Source organism: Equus quagga, chromosome 17, assembly GCF_021613505.1.
Source record: "Equus quagga isolate Etosha38 chromosome 17, UCLA_HA_Equagga_1.0, whole genome shotgun sequence".
Taxonomy (NCBI): domain Eukaryota; kingdom Metazoa; phylum Chordata; class Mammalia; order Perissodactyla; family Equidae; genus Equus; species Equus quagga.
This window is the reverse complement of record NC_060283.1, coordinates 34,284,293-34,310,427: the sequence shown is the minus strand read 5'-3', so window position 1 is coordinate 34,310,427 and position 26,135 is coordinate 34,284,293. Positions and strand designations below refer to the sequence as shown.

General features: G+C 55.6%; 1 protein-coding gene across 13 annotated transcripts in view; it reads right to left on the bottom strand.

The window, feature by feature from the left end:
* Positions 1-26,135, bottom strand: part of HDAC4 (histone deacetylase 4) — a 291,136-nt gene that overhangs the window by 29,350 nt on the left and 235,651 nt on the right. For 10 of the 13 annotated variants that reach the window (XM_046642744.1, XM_046642745.1, XM_046642734.1 and 7 more), the window contains 7 exons: positions 22,999-23,119; positions 14,655-14,701; positions 10,460-10,567; positions 7,871-7,926; positions 6,012-6,099; positions 4,552-4,671; positions 3,662-3,759 (listed from right to left, as the gene is read on the bottom strand). In XM_046642744.1, the coding sequence (XP_046498700.1) occupies positions 3,662-3,759; positions 4,552-4,671; positions 6,012-6,099; positions 7,871-7,926; positions 10,460-10,567; positions 14,655-14,701; positions 22,999-23,119 (638 nt within the window). Of the gene's footprint in view, positions 1-1,333; positions 2,059-3,661; positions 3,760-4,551; positions 4,672-6,011; positions 6,100-7,870; positions 7,927-10,459; positions 10,568-14,654; positions 14,702-22,998; positions 23,120-26,135 lie in introns of those variants that run through there. The other 3 variants (XM_046642737.1, XM_046642738.1, XM_046642747.1) reach the window with 2 other exon arrangements.

The following is a 26,135-nucleotide window of genomic DNA, read 5'->3' as shown; positions in this document are numbered from 1 at the left end:
TTGATCACCTGGTCGGAGCCCCTTGACTCACTCCTCCACTATCAGGGTCCCGGCCAAGCCCCCCAGAGGCAGCTGAAGGCGGCCCCACACAGGCAGGTGGGTCACACCCCAGCCCTGCTCCCAGGGGAGCACTCTGCTCCCAACACCTGTCCGGGCTCACCCCTCAGGGACTCGGCCAGGAAGCTTCCTCCCTGGGGGGCAGGTGTGTGTGCACGGCGCCATCACAACCCACCTCGGTGTGCCACAGCCGCCTGCCTAGGGCCCTGCCGCCCGCTGTGTGTGTCCACCTTTTATATCCCCGAGTGCGGGGAGAGGGCAGGTACCACGAAGGCCGCCAAACATGAGGGTGCTAAACTCTGAGTTTTCAGCTTACATTTTTTGCTTCTAAGATCACCCTAGGTGGTCCTCAGATAAAATATCTGCATAGGAGAAGATGTGGATGCCCTTAAAGAGACATCATTGCCTTAGAAAACAAGGGCCAATGGTTTAGGTCAAATCTCCTCACAATGTGAGCACTGGGCCCCCGGGCATAACCTTTCTGAATAGACACAGCCCTGTGAACGGATGCGGCCAGCACCAGCCGACCGGTCACGCACACATGGTGGAAATAACAACTATTAGGAACATTTGACCACAACAGTAAAAAAATAAAACTGTTAAAAAAAGAAAAAAATCCCCAAAAATGCCATATGGGAGTAACAAAAATGAAAGGAGCCTCAACTTTCATGTCATCCTTGAAACGATGGGAAAATGAGTGAATCTGTCCAGTTGTTCAATTGAAAGGCAAATCTCAATTCATTAAGACACTGAAGTTGCCACTTTAGAAAGTCCAGTTTCACCGACATCTTGGGTAAACTTCATAATGTGACACTTAAATCCAAATTACGACGCAAAAGCAAAAACAACCCCCGTTTGATCCCCTTGCTGCCGGGGTGGAGTCTCGTGGGCGGACGGGAGGTAAGCGATGGGTTAAGGAAAGAGCATCATTATCTCCTGGGCCCTAAGCCCTCTCCTCGCTCAGCAACTTCAAAGCCGACTGGCCGCACTGGTTTGAATTAAGGTTCCCTTTTCTCCTCGAGTCTCCGCCTGCGCCCGGCCGCGGAGAAAGTGCTGCTGCTTCTGGATTTCATTAGGGGCAATTTTCTTATCTCTTCTTCATCTTAGGCTTGATCTCCTGAAATGCAACGTGGCAGGCAATGGCTCTGAGTAACAAGGTGCTGCCTTTAAGGCACACATTGTCCCATGGGGCCCCCCAAAAGGGGGAGAAGCGCAGAAGAAAGGGGAAAGCAGGGCCTGACCCTTCTTCCCCCATCGGATCGATGACCAGGGAACCATAAATTGTAAACTTCAAAGTGCTCTTTTACATTAAAATCAATAAAAAAACCCTGGAACAATTTTCCTTTTCAAAGAAGCTATTTAAGCTTTAAAAAGTTCATTTGATAAGGTATCATCATGTACACACTTGGCAGAAGATTAAAACAGAATGTCAGCAGCAACCAAGAGTGAAAGGTTCATCTTAAAGGTTGCCTGGGGGGCCGAGGGCCGGAGGATGACCTTAGGCCCACCTCGCCCCCCCATGGGCCCACCGGCCAGCCCCGAGGTGCTGAGCATCTCACCCCAGGCTCAGAGCCCTAGGGCCACTGAGACCGGGCATGAAGGCCAGAGCAGTGGAAACCTGGCCGGGAAGAAGGAAGAGTTCTGCAGCAAGAGGGAGCTACCCGTTTCTACCACTTCAAACCCGAGTTTAAAGGAAGCTGCGCCCACACCAGAATTCGGCCACATCGGGCCTTAGGGCCCCAGGGTGGCACCGATGCCCACTCGGGCAGCATGGACGCCTCTCACGGCGGGTGTCCCGGCACTGTATTTCCAAAGAATCCTCATAAGGGGGCCGGTTCCCAGGTGGGCGGACGGCAGAGTGATGCCGGCCTGAGGGCCTCGAGGACGGGCAGCCACAACTCCCAGGCGCTGAGGTGCCAGCTTCAGACTGCACGAAGCTGATCTTCACGGGCTCGTCAGCAAATTCTCAGATGTTGTATGTGTTTGGAGGAGTGCTTCTTCCTTAAATTAGGCAGAGCAACTGCTAAAATTACTTTATACCTCAGCAAGAGTAAGCAGCAGCATCAAAATTAAAGCAATGAGATCAGAGGAAAAAGCGATTCAGGACGGGCCTTCTAGGAGGGGAGGACTCCGCAGGGACCGCGGTCACCTCTGAGCAGCTGACGTTCTGTCTCCATTGAATCAAATGTGAGCCGTTTATTTCTCGGAACCACTGAGTGGCTGTGGCTGGGGACTTACATCGACAGAGCCACCCAGGGGCTGGGCCTTTCTATCACCAGACCCCGACAACCATTCTGAGGTTGGGGACTAGGACCCCATTTCGAGGTGAGCGGGCAGAGGCGGCGAGGGGTCATGTAAGGGTCTCCACAGAGCACGTTGTGGACGCTCAGCTAAACTCTTACAGATGTGTCCTTTTATGGAATCTCACCCGCCACAGAGACAGGCACACACACAGGCACACGTGCACGCACATGGGCATCTACATACACACACACATACCCCTGCATACATGCACACACATACAAACTCACATCTACAGACCAGCCTACACCACAGAGCCCTGTGCACATGCAGTCGCAGAGACACACATACACATGTGCACACACATGTGCAGGGACACATGCGTCACAGAGACGCACGCCTGCACGCGTGTGCTTTCCATTTCGATAAAGCAGGACAAGAGCATGGAATTAGAGAGACGCAAAGAGACAAAGTCACCAGAGCCTTTATGGGACTCTAATCCCTGCTGCATTGATTGCTTTCTAATGGAGACCAAAAGTCTGTTAGGCTTTGCCACCAAACAAAACTCTCCCCACGAGGGCCCCTGGGACCCGCACTGGGGCAGGAGGACCACTTCCTGGAGCACTCATTCCATGGGGCAGGTGGGAGCCACCATTTAAGACAGGCAGAAACTGCGCTCTGCTGAGCATCCATTGTCAGTGGCAGGAATTACTTCAATCTGGCCCAGATCAAAGTAGAAGTAACCATTTGATGACAAAAGCAAACACGGCATTTAAAGAAAATCGCCCTGAGGCTCTATTGTCAGGGACCAGAGTAATGCAAAGGAAGCAGCACGAATGGGGAGAGTCGCCTCGATTTTTATTTCATAGAGGAGGAACAATTTACTTCTGTTTCCCATCCTCTCACAAAAGATTTGTTGGAAGAAAAATCAGGGGATTCTGAAAGTGGCCATCTTTCACTAATGTAACACTTTCTGACACCCGGCACTAAACCCCTTGCCTTGGTCTCCATCACTTTCTCACCATCAAGACCCAAAATGGAGTCCTGTTTTTCATTTAATGCACAAAAGCGGAACATGGCAGACAAAAGGGAAGAAAGTCTCGAAGATTCCACCGTTGGCTTGAAGCACAAACTGAGAGGAGCCCCCTGGAGTCCCATCCCTCAAAAGTGCAGTTAAAGAAATGTGGATCTCTGCATGGTGCGGCCTGGAGGCTGCTAGAAGGGCTCCTGAGACAAGTCTAGTGCTCACACGGAGGGTGAGGGTCGAAGGAGAGCAGTGACACGGAGGAAGAGCGGAAACACAGGTGTGGAATTTCCGAGTGTTTCAGAAATGCCCCGAGGGAGAGGAAGCTGGGACACTCACCTGAAGGCCGCCAGGTACTCCGCGTCTCCCATTGGGGGGTCGAGGCCGCCGGTGAAAGCCATGTTGACGTTGAAGCCCACGCCCGGCCCTGTGCCCACCTGCGCAGAGGAGAGAAACACGTGTCACAGACCCTTGACCAGGGGCCTCTCCAGTTAGGACAGCTGCAGCCCCACCACAGAGCCTGTGCGTTGTGCTCCTCGGTACATGTCACTAGAGTGTCACTCGTCCCCGCAGCCTCTGATGTGCTGATCTTGATGATGGAGCATTTTCACAGAATGCGGGGGCTCCTACACCAACAGAGGGCAACCAGAATACATCTGCCAGTGAGGCTGTCCTCCAACTCCCACCCGGATATAAGACCCAGAGGCAGACGAGCCTTCTTCCTTAGACGGGTCCCCTACTGTTGGGGCCTCTTGGTCAGAGCGAGGACAGGCTCTACTTGGGGATCAGGGTGTCACGAAGGAGCCTCTGAGCCTGCTGTTCCTGGGGCCCACCGTGTGGCATCGGACAGTGAGAGGACGGGACAAGCGTCCTGCTCAAAGGACAGGACAAGTGACATGGCCTGGGGATGAGTTTCAGCTGCACAAAGCTGCCTCTCCTGGGGGAAGAAGGGCACCCCACGCTTACTCGCTCATAAGTATTCAGCCTGTCCAGATTAGAACCAGAAACCATCCCCAGCCTCTCATTTGTACTTCAGACAAAATAAAGGCCACGTGTGCTCACGCGCCGGCATCCAGGCTGCCATCTGCCTGAGATCACAGTCTGCGGCTCAGCGAGCATGAAGCCCTGGCTGCCGTGTGGCAGGAGTGGCCCACCTGCCCTCCCGCCTCCAGGGCGGCTCTGCCTTGGCCTCCTCGAAGTCCCGCACACTGACCGGGGCCCCTGCTCACCTCGTCAGGCGCCCCGCTGCCCGGGAAGAAGTTCCCGTCGTCGTAGCGGTGTAGGGAGATGTACAGGACATTTGGGTCGTTGTAGAATGCCTGCTGGGTCCCATTTCCGTGGTGCACGTCCTACAAGAGCAGGGAGAGCTGACTCAGCACCAGGCAGGACGCCTCTCGGGCGCACAGAGGAACCGAGCACCTCTGGTCAGGGTGGCTGATGGCTCGGGGGATGTGAGCTAAAGGGTGCGGGGCCAAGGGAACGGAAGGAAGAGGTCCCGGGGTGGTGTCCACGTCTGTGTCACTGTGTCCCTCACCCTCAGCACCAGGGCCCGCTGCAGATTCCTGCAAAGAGGGGCTGGTGTTTCAGTGTGCCCTCCCATGTCCCGCACCCAGGCCACAATTTCCCAGACAAAGCCATTTGGTCCATTTCTTGCCCTGCCACGTCTGTGAAAAGTGAGCCATTCCCTTGGCCCCCATTGTGAGGGATGTCACTGACCCATTCATTTCCGGGCACATGTGAGGAGCCAACACTGTGCCAGATGCTAGGGTACAGCAGGAGACCATCCCACGGGGCTGAGTGACAGGTGCACACGACGGCACAGGGGGTCCCAGGCCCCGAATGAAAACGACCAACTGCTTCCCTAATCACAACGCCCACATGTTAAAAGTGCAACAGTGGGGCAGCGGGGCCTCCACCAGGGTGGCGGCCCGCTTTATGCAACGTGTGCATGTGAGAAGCTGCATGCCCGCCCGTGATTTGAACCCCGGGGACCTGCACAGTCTGCTTTCTTATTCATAAAAGTGATCTGTGCTCATGGTAGGCAATGTGGAAGGACAGCTCCAGTGGGATTGGCAAGAAACATACACATGATGCCCCAGCTAGGACCAGCTGCTGTGCAGACACGTCGAGACTTTTGGGGCGTGTGTTCCCCATAACTGAGGCAACACCGAGGGCACCACTTGTAGACAGCTGACTGTAACAGTGCCCCACGCAGCGCACAGTTCTATGACGTACCGTACAGACCTTGGCTTACGTAGATGTGCTGGCCAGCCGGACACAGAGGCTGCCTCACCTCACGCTGCCTGCTATCATTCCTGTTGTCACTAGCTGCACCCACTTCTGGCTCCACCGGCATTTCTCACGGTCCCTCAGGAGGCTGCCCAGTGAGGTTCTGCCCAGGATCGCCCTTTGGCTGCTGCCCCCAACCACGGGCATATTTCTAGACATTTCAGGAACCCGGTTATTGGCAGGATCGGCTGATAGAAGCTATCAAACTGACTCGTAACAGGTTTGGGCTTTTATTTTCTGCATCTTTGCGGTAGTCTGCAGAAATTTAAGATCCCCACGTCCAAATGTTGGTGGAGGCAGAGGTGCCCGCCTCCTCTCTCCACACCCGCACGTCTGCTCGGGGCAAAATGGCGATGGGCTCGTGGCTTCCCCAGCTCCTCTCGGGAACAGGCCCACTTACCCAGTCCACGATGAGGGTCTTGCTCACGTTCAGCCTTTGCTGGAGAAGCTTGGCTGCGATGGCCACAGAGTTAAAGTAGCAGAACCCCCTGCAGGGAGAATCAGAAGAAAAAAGGCAGCTTTTGATCGGCTTTTACACAACTTGCGACAGAACCACCTAGAGTCCCAGGAGATGCTAAGAGGGTCTGGGGAGTGCACGGCTCCTGATCAAGCAGTCTGGAAACCTTAACTGAAGCTGTGATTGAGAGTCAGACGCACACACACACGCAAATGTACACACACGCACACACAGTCTCCTGCAGGTAGACGTGGGGCTCCCACGGTAAGAACATCCCTTTCACTTTATACTGATGTTCGCCCCGGCTCACCCCCGGAAGCCTCCAGAGAACACTCCCTGGCCTCTCGGGAGACGCTGTGGTCCACAGAGCACCGAGGTTACTAAGACATATGACAGTGACATACACAGTCCATCCAGGGATTAGCGTAACTCTAGAGTCTCATTCCAGAGAGTGAGAGAGTGATTCTAGTAGAGATGCAAATCTTCCACATCTCAGTTTCCCTTTGCCTGAATTACTTACAAACTGACAGCCCTGGGCTGTTTTATGGCTGGAATCCGGCTAGCAACCTGGAAGCCCACACAGCCAGGAGCACAACCTCTCCTGCACAGCAAGCCCGGCCATGCTGGCTCAGAGCTCACCGAAAACACCTGAAACGTCCTTCGTATTCCGTTGGTCCATTTGGGTTTACTATTGAGAGTATCCAACAACTTAGATTCAAATTAGAAAAGTAACTTCAGAGAAATGAAGCAAACATAATCCTGTTCTAAGTAACACGGAGTGTTCTGGAAGGTGGAGTATCCCACACTTTCTCAGGTGAGGCTGCACAGACTCCAGCCCAAGTCCCCCCTTGGAGGGTTAGGATCGCTTCCCTCTATACAGGAGGAGGCTCCTTTCTGAAAGGGATTTCATGCCCTCACTTGCCGATCCGGAATGACAGAGGCTCCCTCAGGCGGGGTGAGCCCAGCCGGTGGTCCCGCCTTGTTCTAGCTGCTGCTGGTCTGGCTCCAGCTGTGCCGCCTGTGCTCCTGGGCTTCTCCCAACAGTGCTCTGTGTGCACTTTCCTTGCTTTGCCACCTGACAAACTGCTCCTTGTTCCTCAAGGCACAGCCTAACGCCACCCGCTCCTCCCTCCAGGCAGCAGCAGTGGCCCTCCTGTCTCCACAGCACGGGGCATGCTCTGCCCACGCCAGCGTGCTCATGGCAGTGGTTCCCAGGTCCCACACCAGAGACGGCGGATGTGATCACCCCCAGGCAGCAAAGGCCCTCAGTGCCCAGCCGCTGAGGCTGAGGGTCAGGCCGTGTCACCCTGCCCCAGGTGCGTCCCACCTGCACTGGTTTTCCCCAATCCACACGCCACACTCACACCCTCGGCTAGCTCCTCCAATGTGTGCACAGTCAGGGGTATCCAGAACCCGAAAGAGTCCAGAGAGCTGGCCCGTGTGGTCATGACCTTGGGACTACAATTTAAGTTTCCTGTCCCAACTTTCTATAACAAACGTAACTAGGACTTCTCTAGACCAACTTCTGTGGATTCTTCCTGCCCCACTCCTCCCACTCGCCGCTTCACCATCGCCCACCAGGGAAGCTGCCCTGCGCGGCTCCAGAGCTGCACCTTGGCGACCTCGTGCTGGATCAGGGACACTCGGGAGCTGCTGACGTGCAGGACACAGTACACATCACAGGAGGGCTTAGCAAATGGCAAACCAAGGTCCCCCCGCTGCCCTCGAGTGCTGGCCCGGCCCCCTAAGGAGAGGAGCCGGAAACCTGCAGTCTGCCCACAGGGGACTGTGAGTCTACTTACATGGGTGTGCTCTCTTCTGCGTGATGTCCCGGGGGGCGGACCACGGCAAAGCCATTCTACACAGAACACCAAACGGGGGGAGAAACAGGGATGAAAGATTGGTTTCATATCAGTGAGAAACTGTTATGGAATGTACTGGAGACACAGTTTCAGGCCACACTCCGGGCACACAGCCAACGGACAGGATAAAGGGCTGGCTCTAAGCATCAGCGACATCTGGGTCCCTTCTTTTAAAGAGGCCTTTGGTTGTCACAAGTTACTAAGATAAAAGGTGAACTTGTTCCTGACTTTCTGTCTTCAACAGCCTGCTGGTAAGTGGGCACTGCTCAGCTCGGGAGTCTGGGTAGGAGAGAAGGGGGTGCTCTAGGACCCCTCTGATCATGACCAGCATCCCCAGGAAGCAACTGGACGGAGACCCTGGCTGCAGATAGAACGGAAGGGGCTCATGGCTGCGCAGAGCCCATGCCCAGTGTGGCCTTAACGTGAATGTCTCTGTTGTTACTGCAACTCAGTTGCCAGGGGAGAAGGCAGCGCCGAAAACGAACAGTCCATTAACACCTAGAAGGAATATTTCCGAGGCTGGAAAGGAGTCTGTGCCCGCCGCCCAGCAGGACCTCTAAGTCACTCATACTTTAAAGAACCATCTTCAAGCTGCTCTGTAGCTGCTGTAATAAAAACGGATTAAGTGGGCACCTCTTGGTCTCACCAGCACCAGGAAGCTGTGTGCTCAAGCTCTGTACTAGCGCCCAAGGGCCGGCTGACCACTGGTGAGTGGGCTGTGGGAAGCGGTGCTCAGGGACGGACAGGGCAAGGGAGGCACTCACTTGGGAGCCCCCGCCCCCAGGACACTCAGGACTGGGGAACCGTCTCCTGTCCCTGCACAGACACTGTGCCCTGGTTCTCAGAGTGCAGACCGCAGACCCGGGTCCTCGTGCTCCCTAGGGGGCCTGCCTTTTCCACTGTGTAGACAACCGCACCAACAGTGGGAAGCCAATGCTGGGTGGATGGCTGGAGCCACAGCGGGAAGTGAGGCAGCGGCCCGGAAAGCTCGAGGACTCTATCTCTGTCCACCATTGGTCTGCGGGCGGGAAGGCAGGCCCACTTAAGAGCACTCTGGATGCAGCAGGACAGCTGACCGACTACCCTGCATCTCCACCCTTGAACACACACCATTCCACCTCCACGTAAAGACATGGGGAGGCCATGGGAAGAGCTCTGCCGCTGCCCATGAGGCCTGTCTCCGGGGAGAACGACTGTCTGAGCTCCGAGCTGTGCCAGCTCCTTTTTCCATGGAAAGCCAATTTCCCTCGAAAGAAGGACTGAAGACAAATGGGTCATTCCAACTTGGGTAAACTGACAATTCTCAAAACTAAACAAAGTGAGCCCGTCACCTCAAGGAGAGCGACAGTCGTAATTGTCAGGGAGGAGAGCTTGGCTTTCGGGTGACAATTCAAAGTTTGGAAAAAGTGGATCTGCCACTGTGAGTGGCACAGCCATTCCCAGACTCAGAAGACTCTCCTGATGGTCACGGTTGCAAATTAGTGATTTCCTGGATACCGTACAGTAAAATGTGCCAAGATTTGGAAGATCTGCATAATTCAATGAGCCCTTATTTCCAAATGACCAACGCCCTGTGCCATCAAGTCATGCCCGGATTCACTCAGTGTGCAAGAGGCCAGTGGATTTTAACGTGGAGGACGAGGAAAAGCCAACATTGTTTCAGCTTCCACACTGTACGCAATCTTACAGAAACTACCACTTGTTGAATTTTGGTGTAGCATCAAAGAATATCCACAATTATCTGAGAAAGCTATTAAAATACTCCTCCTTTTCCCAATTCTCTATCTGTGGGAGGCCAGGTTTTCTTCAAGTACTTCACCCAAGACAGCATGTTGCCAGACTGAAGCAGAAGGAGGTACGAGAATCCAGCTGACCGACTATGCCAGACATTATTGTTATTTATTTATTTATTCTTGGAGGCAGATTAGCCCTGAGCTAACATCTGCTGCCAATCCTCCTCTTTTTGCTGAGGAAGACTGGCCCTGGACTAACATCCGTGCCCGTCTTCCTCTACTTTATATGTGGGATGTCTGCCTCAGCATGGTTGGAGAAGCAGTGTGTAGGTCCATACCGGGGATCTGAACTGGCGAACCCCGGGCTGCCGAAGCAGAACATGTGAACCCAACCCCTGCACCACTGGTCCAGCCTGTTGTTATTTTTAAGTTAATAAATACTCTAAAAATTTCTCAGTTTTAATCTCTAATCTGGCCAATGCTGATGACCTAACTTATATAAACAAAAGCACTTTGGGTCCTTCAACAGTTTTTACGAGTACAAAGTGCCCCCAAGACCAAAGTCCCTGACGCCTACTGCACCGTTACGTTTTCAGAAATGTGGGCATGTTCCTTCCGACGCAACAGTGATCAACAGGACGGGATCCACCCTCCCCCAGACGGAGCCGTCCTTCCTATCCGTCACCTCGTGCCTGCCTGGAGGGGGCATCGCAGTGGGCCGTCCCCTCCCTCCCCCGCTGGAAATCTCCTGGCAGGTTTCCTTCTAGGAGCCCTTGTCTGCCGGGTCCTCACTGACCTTCAGCTCCCCCGTGGCCACCTTGAAGACCAGCTCCACCACGCAGCCCACGGCCAGGCGGGCCGCCCCTGACGAGTGCACCTCGTTCCATATGGTGTCGCTGTCCACCTGTGGAGACAATACTCGTGCAGTGAGGCCAGTGTCCTGGGCCACAGTCACACCCCACCTCCGGGCGGCCATGCAGCCTCTGCCCACGGGCTCCGCCTCTGCACCGCCAGTAGCAGAGGCTCTCATCTCTTCTCTACTAACTGTGGAACATACCCAGCTCCCAGGCCGGCTGACAGTTTTTGGGAAGACGTGCCAAAAAAACACTAATCAGAAAAAGAACAGTGAATGCACCCAAAATATCATGCATGTTTTTACCCCCTTCTGAGGTGTCATTTCTTTTCTGAATTGCCTCAAAATACTTGAAGCTAAAAGCAATGATGCCAAGGTTACCTAGTTAGTTCCTTTTTTTTTTTTTATTTTACTGCAACTGCAGTTAAGAGTTATACTAATAATCAGTGAAATGAAATGTAAGGAAAATTAGAATGAGGGCTCTCTTGACCAACACTTCCTTTTGTGCTGAATTTAATTAGAGGCTCAAAAGGGGCAGGAACGGAGGAGACTCAGGACCCCTCGGAAACCTCCTGGTGGGCCGTTCCCCACTCTGCCCAGGTGACTGCACGGCTGCCCCACCAGCTGTTCCCTTCAAACAGAAGAACGTATGCAGTGCAAACACGTCAGGTGATTTCTGTTTGTGTGCTGGTTTATTTATTTATTCAGGCGCATCTGATTTTTTTTTTTTTAAAGCCCTGGCTAACATGGGTGAGAAGCACGACCAAGAGACTTCGGCAGCCAGTCCTGCAGAGAGCTAGTCTCCTTGTGGGAGCCTGGGGGTGGGGGTCAGAGGGCCGAGGGGAAGCATGTGGCCCCTGGGGGTCGGGTTAAGGCACCCGAGCCACCATTCCCAGGTGTGGGGTAACTGGTGCCTTGGCCACACACACACTTGGGACTCATGTGCACTTCTTGGGGATGCACCCAGCCTAGTGAAGGCTCTGAGAAATCGTGCACTAACAGGCTAGGTAACCTGTAAGACAGTACCTGCCGAGTCTATCTGAGGACCCCTCCTTCCCCAATTCACCTCCTGCAAGCACTTGTAGCCCCTGGGACTCTGGAGACGGAGGCCCAGGCAGCTGTGCGCAAAGGTGTCGGCCAAACCTGTGCCTGTCCCCATCCTTTCCCAGCCCAGCTACGTGCAGGCTCGCCCAGGCCCCTGCCCACCCGACACTTATCATTACGTGGGGCGGATGGATTTCTTTCAATGAAGTCTTGAAGCTTCATCTTCAAAGCACGATGATTTAAAATACATTACGAGGGGTTCCAGCCATTTCCTGAGGAGTGTTATTCTGCAAAGGTTATTCTTTTCAATGACCAAACTTCTATGTTCTTTAAATAGTTTCCAAATGTCAGAAGAATGCTCTGCACTTCGCTGACTCTCCGCAGCCATTGATACTCAACTTTCAAAGACAGGCTTCTGTTCTAAATAACACCGCACCGTTATGCACGGACACAGCCATTCTCATGCAACTATTCTGGACCCGCTCCTTTAGCCGGAGAATCCATTCACTAAAATGGAAGGTGACAGCCCTCAAAGGAGAGTCTTGAGGTTCCTGAGCTTTTCAAGAGGTTGATGATGTCCTTGGCAGGCTGGTCCACAGCCTGCGCCCCTGAGGACCAAAGGTGATTTGGGCAAAAGCACTCAGCTTATTTCTCTTCAAAATGTGATGATTTGGGTTTCAGGACTAGGTAACCAGATCTGGGAGGGAAGATGGACTGACCCTTGGTGTGCTTTGAAGGGTCTTTGTGCTCTGCTCTCCTCCTGCATGACCCCAGGGTTCACAAGGTCCTGTGACATCCTGTCCAGAGCGAGGGAGAGGGCCCCAGCCCCACCGCAGGACTCTACACTGCCACTGCCCCCAGATAACCCGACAAGACCTTCACTGCTTCAGGAACGAAATCTTCCACCTCCTGGCCACAGCGTCCCAAGGACCAGCCTGGGACGGTCAGGTGGGAGCCTGAGTTCCAGAAGCATGAGGCTCCATGGAAGCGCGGCTCGGACACGCAGCGCAGCCGAGAGCAGGTCCCGCCGGGGGCAGAGCAGCAGGGCACTGACTAATGCACGAGCAGGAACCAAGGAAGGAGCGAGCATCCACTCTGAGCTTTCTTAAAGACCTAGGACAATGCAGAGGCCACTTCTTACAGACACTTAAGGTGGACAGACTGGGGGTGGCCAATTCTGGGTACACCGTGGCCCTTTAGACGCCACGGGGCTCGGGGCACAGCACTAGGTGCCAGGGGCACCCAGAGCCCGCGAGGGGGCCACCCCAGGCAGGGCTGGGCCAAGGACGGCATGGAAGACCTTCCCCGACACAAGTCCCCACCAATGAGAAGCTTGTAAGAGTCAGGAGGCGAGCAACACAGAAGTGTTATTTGGTTGAAAAACAAGGAAAACAATGCAAAGCGTCTACTTCTAGTTAAGAATGAGTTCTAACCTTTCAAAACACCATTACACAACCTAAACGTTAACTCACAGTGACTTCTGGGAGAAGCAGGGTGGCCTTCCTCACCTGCTTCCTCACCCGACCCGCACGTTCCCGCCCACACTCTGGCTCCTGGGGTCTCTTTGCCTCCCCAACACCCCAGGACTGCAGCTGTCCCCCGCAACGGAGAAGGTCCACAACAGCCAGGGCGGGAGGGCTGCACACCCCCTTCCCTGCCCTCCTGCCAGAGGGCATCACGGAGAACAAGTGAGAGAGGGCAGTCCCTACAATTAACCCTGGCTTACTCATTCCCTCATCACTCTGACGGGCTCCCCGCTGCACCCAGCTGGACTTGCTGAGATTGCCCACTGTCCCCGTGCTGGGCAGCATCCTGTGCGGACGTGAAGGTGGGCGCTGGCTGGCCTTTGGGGCTGGATCTGGACTTCACGCCCGGGAGGGGCTGCCTGGCTCAAGGTCCCAGGTCTGCGTTCCCATTTACCTTCACTTGCCAACTAAATCCTGCCTCGCAAAGGGCGCTGGCTGCAGGGCAGTGCGAGTCCGAACCTTTTCAAGTCTGGCCAAAAATTTGCCCTGAATTAAGAGATTGCAGCCTATTTACAATACGAAATAAAATAACTCTAGGAGGGCTTGGTGGTGGTATGAATAAACGCCATTTATTCTCTTTCTGACGGGATAATTTTCAAAGCGGCGATTTCTGTAAAGACTCAGGAAGAAAACAATTTTGTTTCATTTCCATAACAGAATCCAGACCTCGAGCTTCACCCTCGATCTGTAATTACGCACACGCTGCCGCTGTGCCGTTTCAGCCGCCACGCTTTGTGGTCCACTCGGCCCTGTCCGGCCCCTCTGTGACCGGCTGCAGTGTTTCCCGGGCTGCGGGACCTCGAGGGCCAGCAGATGGCGGGGAGGAGGCGCGGCCTCGCCTTCAAATTGCAGGTCTCTCTTCTCGCCCCTCACCCCGCCCTCATCCAAGAGGAGGGGAGCCAAGGGGAGCGCCCTCTTTACTAATAAGAAGCTCTGGCTGTGGACACCTGACCTTCACTGCGCCGAGGGAGGAGCAGATGCCCAGACTGGAATGTCCTTCATAGTTCAGCCCACGCCAGGGTCAGGGAAAGCCTGAGTCCCCTTAAGCATCTACCTGACCAGATCTGCTTAAAAGCATCATCGCTCATAGAGGAGCAGCAAACACAAGCCTGCAAGAGGCTCTGCAAGCTGCGCGTGGTCCACACACAGCATGCTCCATCCCGCACTCAGAGCTCTACGGGTGGGTGTGGGTCGGCAATTGGATGCAGGATCACAGACACCTACAAAGTGATGGATTCACGACCTGGGTTGAGATGAGCTGACTCTTGCCCTGCAAGCTAGGAGAGACCGGCCTGCACACCAGGGCCTGCTTCCTGAAGTGAGCCGTGGGTGCCAGACGACCTTCCCCGAGGAAGGTGCCCGGGTCCAGCCATCAAAACGCTCCCAGGCTCCCAGGGCCTTTGAAGCCACACGTGTGAGCGGTGGGGCCGCCCTGCCCGGCAGACCCTGTTTATGGAAAACACCTGGCAGCAATTATCCACTCTGCAGAGAGCCAGGCAGCGATTTCTGTGACCACTGGGACCCCGAGAACAAACAGGACATTATTTACACATTAAAGAAATACTTACCCCGACACCACCACAGGGCAGCCTGACAAACACCGAAGTGAGTGAGCCTGCGGGGAGAAGGAGAGCCGAGGTCAGGAGGGCAAGGTCACACGGTGCCCGGCCTGGTGGAGCCCAGCGCGGGCTCTGCAAACACGGCGGTTCCCTCATGGCACGCTGGCTCTTGTGCAGTACGCACGACATGTCCACGTCTCACAGGTCAGTTGCCCTATGCGAGTAGCCTGCTGCAGGAGCGCCTATGGCGGGACAGCCCTGAGAGACCCCTCATTCTCCATGGCAACAGCTACTCCTCACGGCTGGGGAGGCACCCATGGGCGGCTCCTGCTTCCAGCTGGAGCGCATGCAGCTGGTATGGAACAACCTGTGCTTCTGAGAGGCCGCATCTGGAGCAAGGGTCACTGTCAACAGACCTGACCTGGCTCCTCAGTGAGTGCCACTGGCGGCCCTCCACTCCTATGTCCTGAGGCTCCGGCAGCCCTCCCCAGCTACAAAGGAGGCAGAGAGGCCCAGAATTCAACACCTGTGGTCAGCCCTTTAGACACAGAGGGATCTTTTGCGAATGTGCAGGCCCCACCCCATTTACAAACGTTCAAAGGTCACTGAGGTGGTGCACAGCTAAGAACCTGCACAGTGTTGAGACTGGCCATCCAGGAAGGCCTGCCCAGTCCCATGGCACAGGAGCAGGCTCCCCCTCCCACAGGGCTCAGGCCTGTGCCCTGGCGACAAGGCAGGACTGTCTTCTTCAGGAGTGGCCACAAGAGCCTCCCCTGCTGCCTGGCTCTCAGGCGGGGCCCTGGCTGCTCCCCAGCTCCCTCCCGCCTGACTCCAGGGCCCCCAGACTTTTCCTGGCAGGTTCTTTCATCCAGTTCAGAACCCACTTTCTGGACCTGGCAGGGCTGTGCCACTGTGGGGAGGCCCCACTCCCACCGCCACCCAGTGCCTGGTCCAGAACACTGGCTCCTGTCAGGATGCTCATGAATCCACACTCCTGGGGCCCCAGGAAGAAAACAGCCCTTGGGGTTACAGGGCCTGGCCTGACTCTTGTCTGGAAAGCTCAGCAGCAGGGGGCCTCGATGAGAACTGAGTTTCCTCGTGTGTCAATGAGAATACTACTTCCGCAACACAGAGTGCATGGGGGGAGTGAGGGCGATGATGGCAAGAGCCCAGGAGAGCCTCTGGCACAGAGCAGCTCGGTAGCATCATTCACTTCTAAACCGAGGACTGATGTGTGTCTGCGTAGGTGTCCCTGCCAGGCCCCTAGTGCAAGGCCCGGTGCACAGGAAGGCGGGTGCAGGGAGGGAGGGCAGCGGGTGACACCTTCAGCCCTGTGTGGAAGGTCCAGAGGCCCCGGGAAACTCCTTGAAAAGGTAAACAGTGTCCTCACATGGTTGAGAGAAACCAGCAGGCTGATGGGCTCGGGTCTGCTCGGATGCTGCAGGTGCCCCCTCTTCCAAACAAGCGCCCTTCTTCAGGGGCGACCGTGAGTTTCACAGGGGTCTGTGCTGTGTCTCCACACTGGCCTGGGTATTCCCGAGGGTCTGTCTCTGCCCACCTCATCCTGGCTCCAGCCCCAACCACACCAGGCACTGAGCCTTAAGGGGCCACATCAGGGACCAGGCTCTGGCCTCGCAGCTTCCTGCCACTCTCAGCCGGTCACCTCGCCTCCCACAGGTGCTCTCACGTGAGCTCGCACTGAGGGCAACAGCACACACCACAGCCACGCCCTTCCCTGCCACCTCTGAGGTGCCTGAGCTTGTGGTCCCCAGGGTCTGCTTCTTCCTGCGCCCCACCCGCTCGGCTCCATGCCACATCTCACCGGCCGTCCACTGCCTGGATCCGTGGCTCCCGACCTTCATTCCCACTGCTGCATGTGGACACGGGGCACATTCTAACATCAGTTAAGCTGCTGCTCGATGGAGCCACATGGCCTCCAGCCCTTGTCCCTGAGAGGCTGGGCATGTCCACCTTGCTCTCCCTTGTGCCCCTACTGCCAGCCCACAGCCAGCAATGAGCAGATCTGCAAGTGGACAGCGTGCCGGCCAGCAGGGAAATGACGTGCCAGGATGGCGGCTCCTGAGGGGCTTGGGAGGGGGGAGGTGCCTGTGGGAGGTGCTGGGGCCACAGCAGGGGAGCCAACAGGAGGGAGAGGACAAGCTGGTGGAGTGGGAGCAAAGCAAGGAGAGAGGGGTGCGGGCGCCAAGCCTCATATTGTCCTGTAACTGATTCACCTAATGACCATTTCATCAACTGAATCACAGCGCACATGCCACTCCCTGCTGGGCCCACCTTTCAGAAGTGGTAAATGGCCCTAGGTGACCACTGGGGCTAACAATGGCTTCGTGATGGCTCCTTCTCAGATCACTATCCCAACACACAGGAACATGACACTGGGGATTTAAAGAGCTTTCTACCAAATAATTCAAGAGCTAGTGTACATGAATTCATATACATCTGTGTGTGCGTGTAAATACGAGGGAAAGGGGGCTCTGCAAAGAGACTGGATTTCTATTTTTGATTATACCCAATAATGCCTACATTAAAACCACAAATCATCTGAGTAGTTTGAGTTTGCTCACTATCCAGCAAGCAAAGACCAAAACAATAAGAAAAGGGTGGGCGATCACGTGTTTAAGCACGGAAGCTGAGGTTGGGTGGGTGGCAGGCACGTAACTTGGAGGCTCTTCCGGTCACCGAGGTCCTGAGGGGTCCAGGGCGGCTCCCAGGACAGCTGATCTCCTCCTGCCCCAGCACCTCGGCCCAAGGCCCTGCTCCAGGGGGTCCCATGTTGGCCTTCTGTGGTTTGGGGTCACCATCACTTAGGCCAGGCCACAAAACCTCCAGGCCGAGAGATGGGGGCCCATGAATGAAGGACCACCCTTGCTTCTCCAATCTCAGAGGGTCGGCTGACACGCAGGCTGGGGGCTGACGGGCGTGGGGAAGACCCTGGTTCCTCTTCTGTAGCTACTACTGCCCCTCACACTGCTGTGAGCAGAGGGGTCCTCTTGTGACCCTTGACCTGAGTATCACCAGGCACTCACGCGGTGCCCCCGCCCTCCTCAGCCACCAGACCAGACCCCTTTCCAGGTCGCTGCCATCAGAAGACAAACTCCCAACTTCCAGGAATGTCCAGGGTGGGGATGAACCAGCCCCCTCAAGTGTCTGCTGCCCCCTCAGCCAGCCTGGCCCATCTGTGTGTCGCGGCTCTAACTACACAGGCCTTTCTGCATAGGGCTTAGAAATTTGTGGATTCGATTAAAAGAGGAAGGGAATTCACACAGTAGTGTTTAACCACCTAATTAGGGTTATGGTAACGACATCTAAGGTAATCACCAGCTATTACTCTGTCTGGAATACTCAGACTGACGGTAATGAAGCTTCTGGGTTAGGACAATCCTCAGAAATTTAAAAATAGACCTCAAGTGGGGAGAAGGTCACTGATTAGGTATCCTCACAGCAATGGGAACAGATTTTAAAACCCTAAGTTTAACAGAAAAGAAAAAGGAAATAGAATGATGCATAGTGTCATTGACGTAAATTAAACACTCACACTCTCTCACGATAATATACATTTCACAACAACATACGCGGCTAACAAAATGAACACTAAATGCACTCACATGGCTGCCATGGGGAGAGGAGTGAGGTATGAAGATGGAAAAATGTTTCGAGAAAGAAACCAGAGATGAGAGAGGGGGCTTCCAGGGACCAGCGATGTCGGCCTGAGCTGACAAGAGGGCGCGACGTGGCCCAACCAGGGCCCATGAGGCAACTGAAGGTCCATCGATTGTTGGAAAGCTCCAGGCCCCTAGCACACCCACCGTTTACTGTTCCCTAAGGACTCCCACACATCCAGTTTCTCTTTCATTTCTCCTCATCTGTCCTAAGCCTAGTTGGAAACCGGCCTAACAACCTAGTCCACCCTCTGGCCGAACTCAAGCCCACCTCTGATGTGGAAACAGTCCTCCAGATGACTTGAACCTTCCACCCTGTTGGATTTCACGAGTTTGGAAGACTGAAGTCTCACAGGGCTCTTGGTAGTGGGTTGACAACCAACCGGCCCTTTAAAGAGGGACAGGAAGTGTTGGGGGAACCGGGAAGAGCCCTCACCTTTACACAATGCGGGTAGCCAGTGGAGCTGCACATTGCTCAGGGGAGAGCCCACGCTTGATGCCTCTCAGTGACTGTGGGGACCACTCTCCAGTTTGGGGCCATCCAGCAAACTGTCAGCGGCTGCAGGAGTCAGAGGTTCCCGGATCTGTGCCCTGGCAGCACCAGGGACATCACGGGACACAGTCTCCTCTTCAGTGCTGGAGGAGACCATTCTAGGCACCCAAGGCTCCTCCCTGGAAGGAGTGACATTTCCTGGAGGATCTTGGAGCATCCCGGGGACTCGGTACTCTTATACTTTGTGTAAGCAGAGGACCAAAGTGCCTGTGAGGTCACGGCTCCCAGGACAAGATGCTGGAGGGAGTCTCGGGGTTACACTCTGGCGTCAGCTTTCCCGAGGTTCCGAGTGCATCTTGGGGAACAGGGCTCAGGACAGGAGGAGTATCCTGCAGGGCTGTGGACCAGGCCCAGGAGGTGGCTGGGGGAGGGGGGTAAGCGACGCTGGGTGTCCTTCTTAGCCTACCATGACCTACCTCTGCTGCTAGAGGGTGGGAGACCTGGGTGAGTGAAGTGCACCCCCAGATGATCCAGGCAGCAAGGCCTGGAGGGAGGAGCAGGAGCTACATTGCTAAGACAAGAGAAAGCCAGAGGAGACCCTGTGACAGGCCTCTGAGCATCCTGAGCCGGTCAGCATGGTGGCCCAGCAGCATCTGACTTCTTGGTACAGACAGCTCAAGAGGCAGGCTCTCAGCCACACTGTTCTGGATGTTTCTACATGGGGAACACAACCACCTCCTAGACTTGCCTTTGCCATCCTATAGGGGCTGGCCTCTGTGATTGCTGTGGCCTGAATGTTTGTGACCCTGCAAATTTTACCTGTGGGAATTCTTGTGCTCAATGTGATGGCATTAGGAATTGAGGCCGCTGGAGGTGATTAGGTCATGAGAGTGGAATTCTCAGTAATGGGATTAATGTCCTCACAAAGAGACCCCACAGAGCCCCCTTCCCTATTCCACCATGGAAAACACAGCGACAAGTCTGTGACCTGGAAGAGGTCCTTGCCCACCATCCTGGCACCATGGCTTTGGCCTTCCAGCTTCCAGAACTGGGAGCCATAAATTTCTGCTGTTCATAGGGCCCCCGGTCTGTGGAATTTTGTTACAGCAGCTTGAACGGACAAGACAGGGGTGGACCTCCTGCCTGTGGCCCAGAGTGCCTCTCTCCTCTCCTTTTGCTTTGGTGGAGCATGTCCCCCAGCAGCCTGAGAGAAGGTGCGGGAAAGGCGACATTCCTGAGACCCCACATATCTGAACGTGCCTTGATTTCACCCTTATGCTGGACCAATAGCCTGGCTGGGTAAAGACTTCAGGCTGGCGAGAATCTTCCCTCAGAGCTGGCAAGACCTTATGCTGCTACTGAGGAGCCTGAGGTCGTCCTGGTTCCCGAGCAGACCTGGCTGTCTCGGTGGCATCCGGCAGCATCTGCTCCTGTCCCCGCCTTTCTGCGATTCCCCAATGACTCCCGGCGTGGGTGCTCACAGCCCACAGCTCGTCCTTCAGCTCTCGGACCTGCTCACGATTCCTCCCTGATGCTCACTTCCCTTCCTCTCCACTTTCTCCAGACATTCCTGCTCTGGGCCCCACGTGCCTGGCACACTCCATTCATTTGCTTATTCTTCCTCTCCCATTTCCAGCTCTTGTCACGTTTTTGCTGTGCTTTCCAGGGGACTGACTCAACTCACCAGCCAGCCTGAGGATTCTCCATTTCTTCAATCGTGTTTAATGTGACTTTCTCTGAATGTTCTGTCTTCTTCCTTTTCCAGTGCACCTGTTCATGCTACATGGATGTAACAGCTCCTCTCCTTAAGGGTAGTGATGATAGTTTTGGTTTTCTTTTATGAAATGAATGAAACCTCAACTAAATTAGAGTCGGGAAGTCCTGTCGGGGGAGCTCTCATGCATCGTCAATTACTCCAATCAGGAAGAGATTTTTGCTGGCATCTCCCCAGGAAGGCGTTCATTACTTTACTACTCAGCAGGAGGAAAGAAGATTTTTCTCCCCTTCCGGCAACAGCCCAGCCAATGAGAAATGGCCACACTCAGCCAATGAGAAGTGGCCACCACCCTGAACTGCTACTCGCCTCCAATGAACCTTAGTTCTAAGCAACCCCTCCCCACTCCCCCTTTTCCTGTATAAAGCAGTTCCCTTCCTTTATACTCTGGGTCTCCCTGTGGTGCACCACAGCATGCACATCCCAAACTGCAATTCTTCTGGTTGTTCCTGAACGAACTTGTTTGTAGGTAAAACAACTGACTAATTTACTTTTTTTTTTTTGAGGAAGATTAGCCCTGAGCTAACATCTGCTGCCAATCCTCCTCTTTTTGCTGAGGAAGACTGGCCCTGAGCTAACATCTGTGACCATCTTCCTCTACTTTATACGTGGGACGCCTACCACAGCATGGCTTGCCAAGCAGTGTCATGTCCGCACCCGGGATCCGAGCTGGCAAACCCCAGGCCGCCAAAGAGCTAAGCTAAGCACCTTCCCAGGTGTGGCTAATCCTTGGTTGCCCCTCGAGAAGAAGAGGGAGCATCTAAGAGCTGCTGGAAGTTTCGGGTACATGGTGGGCTTAGGAATTGTGAGCTTCTCTGTGGGGGATCTTGGGGGGCTGTTGTCCGGGTGCCCGCGATGTCAGCTTCTTTTGGGCTGCTCAATCCTCAGGAGGGGGATCCTATCTCTGCCTGGGGGTACAGGTCAGCGTGCCAGGAGCGGGGGGGGGGGTGGGAGGGAGGCTGGTGCCATTGCCCTGCCCTGCGCCTGACGTCTGTCCCAGACCAGGGTCCCTGTGCCTTCTCTCTCCAGGGCTGTGAGGTTGGGAAAACACAGGGACGCAGGCCTCCCAGACCCCATTGGCACAGACCCCTGTCTGAGCTCCACCCCAGGTCTGGCGTCTCTGCAGTTGCCTTTCCTGAGCTGTCTGAGTTGGTGGCCTGAGTCAGGCGGTTTCTGTCCCCAGTGCTGGCTCAGGAGTCCGCTTTCTGACATCTGCTGTACAGCACTGCTGTCCACCTGCTCTCCAGCCTCTAGGTACTCCTGCTGCTGGAGCCTGTCCTGTCTCCCCAGGCGCCAGTGTTTATGTCTTTTAAAAGCCCTGTTACTACAGGGCAGTGGGGCGTCACCAGCCAGCCTGGGAGACAGCCGACATGGTTCCTCACAGCCCCACCAGCTCCGCGCTCTCTGAGGGCAGGGGCCACTTCATCCCCATCGGGGGGCTCAGCCCCTTCAGGACGTCCAGCACAGAAGATGTGCTCCCTGAGTGAACAAGTGTGTGAATGAAGGAAGGCCACCCTGCAGCGGGACCCCGTGAGGTTCACGGCCGCCCAGCACAGGGCCTGGCACAGATCAGACCTTCCCAACGTCTCCAGAGAAAGGAGAGAAACAGCACAGAGACCACCCGTCTCCTCTGCCCTGCCGGTCACCACAGGGTCTGTGCCTCCCGGACCCCTTCTGCCCGTCTTGACTCAGGCTCAGGGGGAGCCATGGGGGCTTCTCTCCCCAGGGGGTGAAGGCAGAGATCGGGGAAGGAAACCACAGTTGGTGACTGTCCTGGTTCAAGGCGGCTGGGAAGCTGGGGGGGAATTCTACCCAGGCAGGCCCTGACTGGGGTGGGATGCACGTGGAAGCCCGAGGGGCCCTGCGCGTCTGTCAGGACCTCCTGCCTCTGCGGAAGACCCTCTGTGGCCAGACTCTCACGACCTGCCAAGCAGGAGAGGCCTGTGAGGAAGTTCTTTCCCAGATCTCCCCTATAAAGCCCCTATTGTGGGGGCTGCCTGCTCGCCCACCTGCCTCACCCCACAGAGAACACTCTCTAGGCCACCTCTTGCCTTTCCCCCAACGAGTCTTAAAGTGGAGCTCAACTGATCCAGGCTCATGGTCGGCCCGGGCTGGGCGGCACAGGTCGGGAGCTCCAGGACCCCGATCTAAACTCTGTGACTGAAGATTCTGCAAAACCAGTGGCTCTCGGCCCCACCTGACATAAGGCAAGCACCCAGTGGCCTCGTGAGTGCTGAGGGTGAGAATTTCTCCGCGAGCCCTCACCTTAGAACCTGGCCCGGGCACCGCGGGGGAGGGCCATCCCTGCCCTGGATGGTACTTCCACGACCAGGCGCAGAGCAGCCTCAAGCGAGCACAGGGCTGGAAACACAACCTCGGGCGGTAAAGGTAAAGAAGGCCTTGAAATACCTAGAAGTTTCTTACTGTCCAGTTTCTGCCTGTTGAGGGGGTTTGTGCCGTAGAGCAGGGTGTGCGCCTCTGAATGCACCGTCTGCAGCTCCTCCAAGGTGGCCTTCCGTCCACGGATGCACTGTGGGGACACAACGCAGAGGATGCTCACCTCTCCCCCGTGGGCTCCCAGGAAAACCACGAGCCGAAAGGAAACTGAATTTTACATGTGTACAAGCACAAAATTATTTGCTTATTGCAAAATAAAAGCAAATATCATCCAATAGAACATTTTAAAAATGTTTTAAAAATATTTTAGAGGGTTTACACTTTAATTATAACTTTGAAAAACATTTAAAAAGATAATTCCAGCCTTCAATGCTTTAACCCCCACTGTCACCCAAATGATCTGGCATCAAATGATTACTTTGCTTTCCAACTGCTGGGGCCTGGTCTTAAAAGAGAGGGGAACTGCCAGGGCAAGGGAGCCCCTCACTTAGGTCTCATCTGGGGGAAGCTGGGACCCAAGTCTCCTGAGCATCGCTGAGTGGCAGGGAGAGTGACCTTCCGCACAGCAAGGGCGAGAGCCTGAAGCCTCGGATCGCTGTCTGCGGGTCCTCTGCATTTTCCTTCAGTTTGGAAATTCTTCAGATCAAGACTCCTGGGCTGTTTTCAGATTTTTCCCAGTAATTAACATAAAAGTTACTATGCTTTAGTTGAGCTACGTTTACTTAACCTTTTAAAAGGAGCGTGGTTTATGATGTGGGACTAAAGTGAACATTTTACATTGTAGTGGCTTTCAGGTTAGCATAACACAGAAAGAAGTGACCTTGACCCTGCGGCCTTGAGGGTGGTGGTCCAGGGCATGCCCGGCTGACTGAGGCCAATGCCATGCTCCCGGGCACAGAGGCAGGCCAGGGGATGCTCTCACCCGTGAAACCTCCGGGGAGGACCTGCAACTGCTCACAATAGTATGACAGCTTCCCAAGAGATGCCTGCTGATGCAGGAGGCAAAGAGCAGAGGGGGCTGGATGCAAGCCCGCCGTGCCAGGTCCTTGATGGATAGAGAGGGTCACGGGCCAGCAGAAGAGCTCTCCCACCCCACGCCACACCCTTCACCACTGCTTCAAGCCAGCGCAGCAGCACAGGGAGGGGAGCCCAGCACACAGAGCTCGGGTGCTGACCGGGAGGCCTGGGCTCTGGGCTGGTTCTGGCCCCCGAGTGGTTGGGGACCTGGGAAGGCACAGCATTGCCAGTCCCTCTAACTTCTCCTTCATCCAGGCCCAATTCCTACAGCCCGTGTCCAGCGCCGGGGCAGTGGTGGCAGGGATGCCACATTCCCTTGGGCTGAGTGACCACGTGTTACCCTCTGAACCAGGAGGTGCACCCCCAGGTGAGCATCCCCACCCAAGTCGAGGGCTCCTGCTCTGCATCCCTGATGGCCGTGCTGCGTGGAAGCCCCATGTGTCACCCAGGTCTCTTCCCGACCGTCCTGCCAGCTCAGGTCTGAGCTCACTGCCCCACAGACCCTGCTCCTCACTGGCACTGGGGACCCCTGTGGCCAGTGACCCAGACAAGGCCGGCAGACCCCCCTGCGGTGCCTAAGGAAGGCAGAGGGCGGCACGGTCTCTGTTCTCCTGGGGGTTTCCATTTTCTCCCTCCTGCCTGCTAGCTGAGGGACTTCCTCAGGCCTGAGTGGAGCCTCCTGGAGGGCGAGGGAGTAAGAGCCTGGTCACAGGGACTTCAGATGCCCCGAGCAGCCCCTTGGAGGAGCAGCGCCAGGGAGGCTGGGTCCTGCGGGGCGGGCGCAGGAGGAGGAATGGATGGTTCCTCGGAGCCCGTGGCCGGGGCGATGCTGCCCCCCAGTGGTGCAGCCTCGGGATCCTAGGCCAGGGCCACCCGCTCCACTCTACACTCCACCAGGCCTGGGTTGCTCTCCTCCCCAGATGGCACTTCATGCCAGGAATCGGGAACAGCCTCTGTGCCCTTCCCCCTCCAAAGATCACGTACCAGCATAAAACTCATAACGAAATGGGGGTCACGTGAAACAGACTGACTTAAATTCCTAACTGTTCCAGCTTCTACAGGAGGAACGGGCGGACGCAAGGACTGGGATTCTGGCCAAATGTGCTCTCCTGGCACTGGCCCAGGGGGTACCGGGGCTGTGACGGATGGATGCGGATGGTTTTGTCAACCGCAGGGCTCTAGCTTCCCAGGGCCACTCTGCAGAGCAGCATGTGCCTCCCACATCCTATCCCCAGTTCTGTGGGAGTCCTAGTGTGTGTGGGGACACAGCAGGTTCCCACTTGATAGACACATGGCTGACTGGGGGCCATCATCCTAGAGCTGCCAGCCCCACTCCCCAGACGCGGACAGAGGCGTCCCAGGGCCTGGAGCCCCCCTCTTCATGCTCGCACTGTCGGCAGGGCCTCCCCGACTCCTCATGATGGTCGCTCTCCACGGCAAAAAGCACGAGTGGGTCACTTCATGGAGACACTGCTCCCCCATCGGAAGGAGAAAGGAACCTCAGGAGCTTATTCAGCGGGGGCTTCCCGTCCTTGCAGGCCCTGGGGCCACTGCAGCCATGTGTGGGCCTGTGAATTACTGTGCCTCCGACGCCCCAAGCAGGGGTGGGGGCTCAGCCCTCCTTGTCTGAGAGTGAGCCTAGCCACCACCACGGCCAGGCAGCAGAGAAAGCAGGAGAGCTGGAGACACAGGGTCGCCAGAACCATCTCACTGGACTTAGAGTAGGCGGGGTAGAGATGCTGGGCCCGTGAATCCAGTTCTAACCAGACCAGACTCCATCCTCACACGCTCTGCTCCTGGGCAAGAACTTCGATTATGAGAAAGACCCTAAAGGCCTGAGGCTCTCCCCACACCTTCGGAGAAGCTCTTGGAAATATTAAAGTGAAAGAACATTCAACACAAAGCCAACAGGACAGACCTCTCCTGTGAACCTCCAGATCCTGCCAGGCGGCAGAGGCCTGAGGATGGCCTGGCTGTGCGACCAGGAAATGATCAGAAAGAAAGTAAGCGGGGGGCGGGGAGGAGTTCAGCAAGAGTGTGTGGATGGGAGGGTGTGCAGGACAGACGGGGACATGACAGAGGGTGCTGGAGGAGAGAGGGTGGGAGGAGAGGGGGTGTGGGATGAGAGGGGG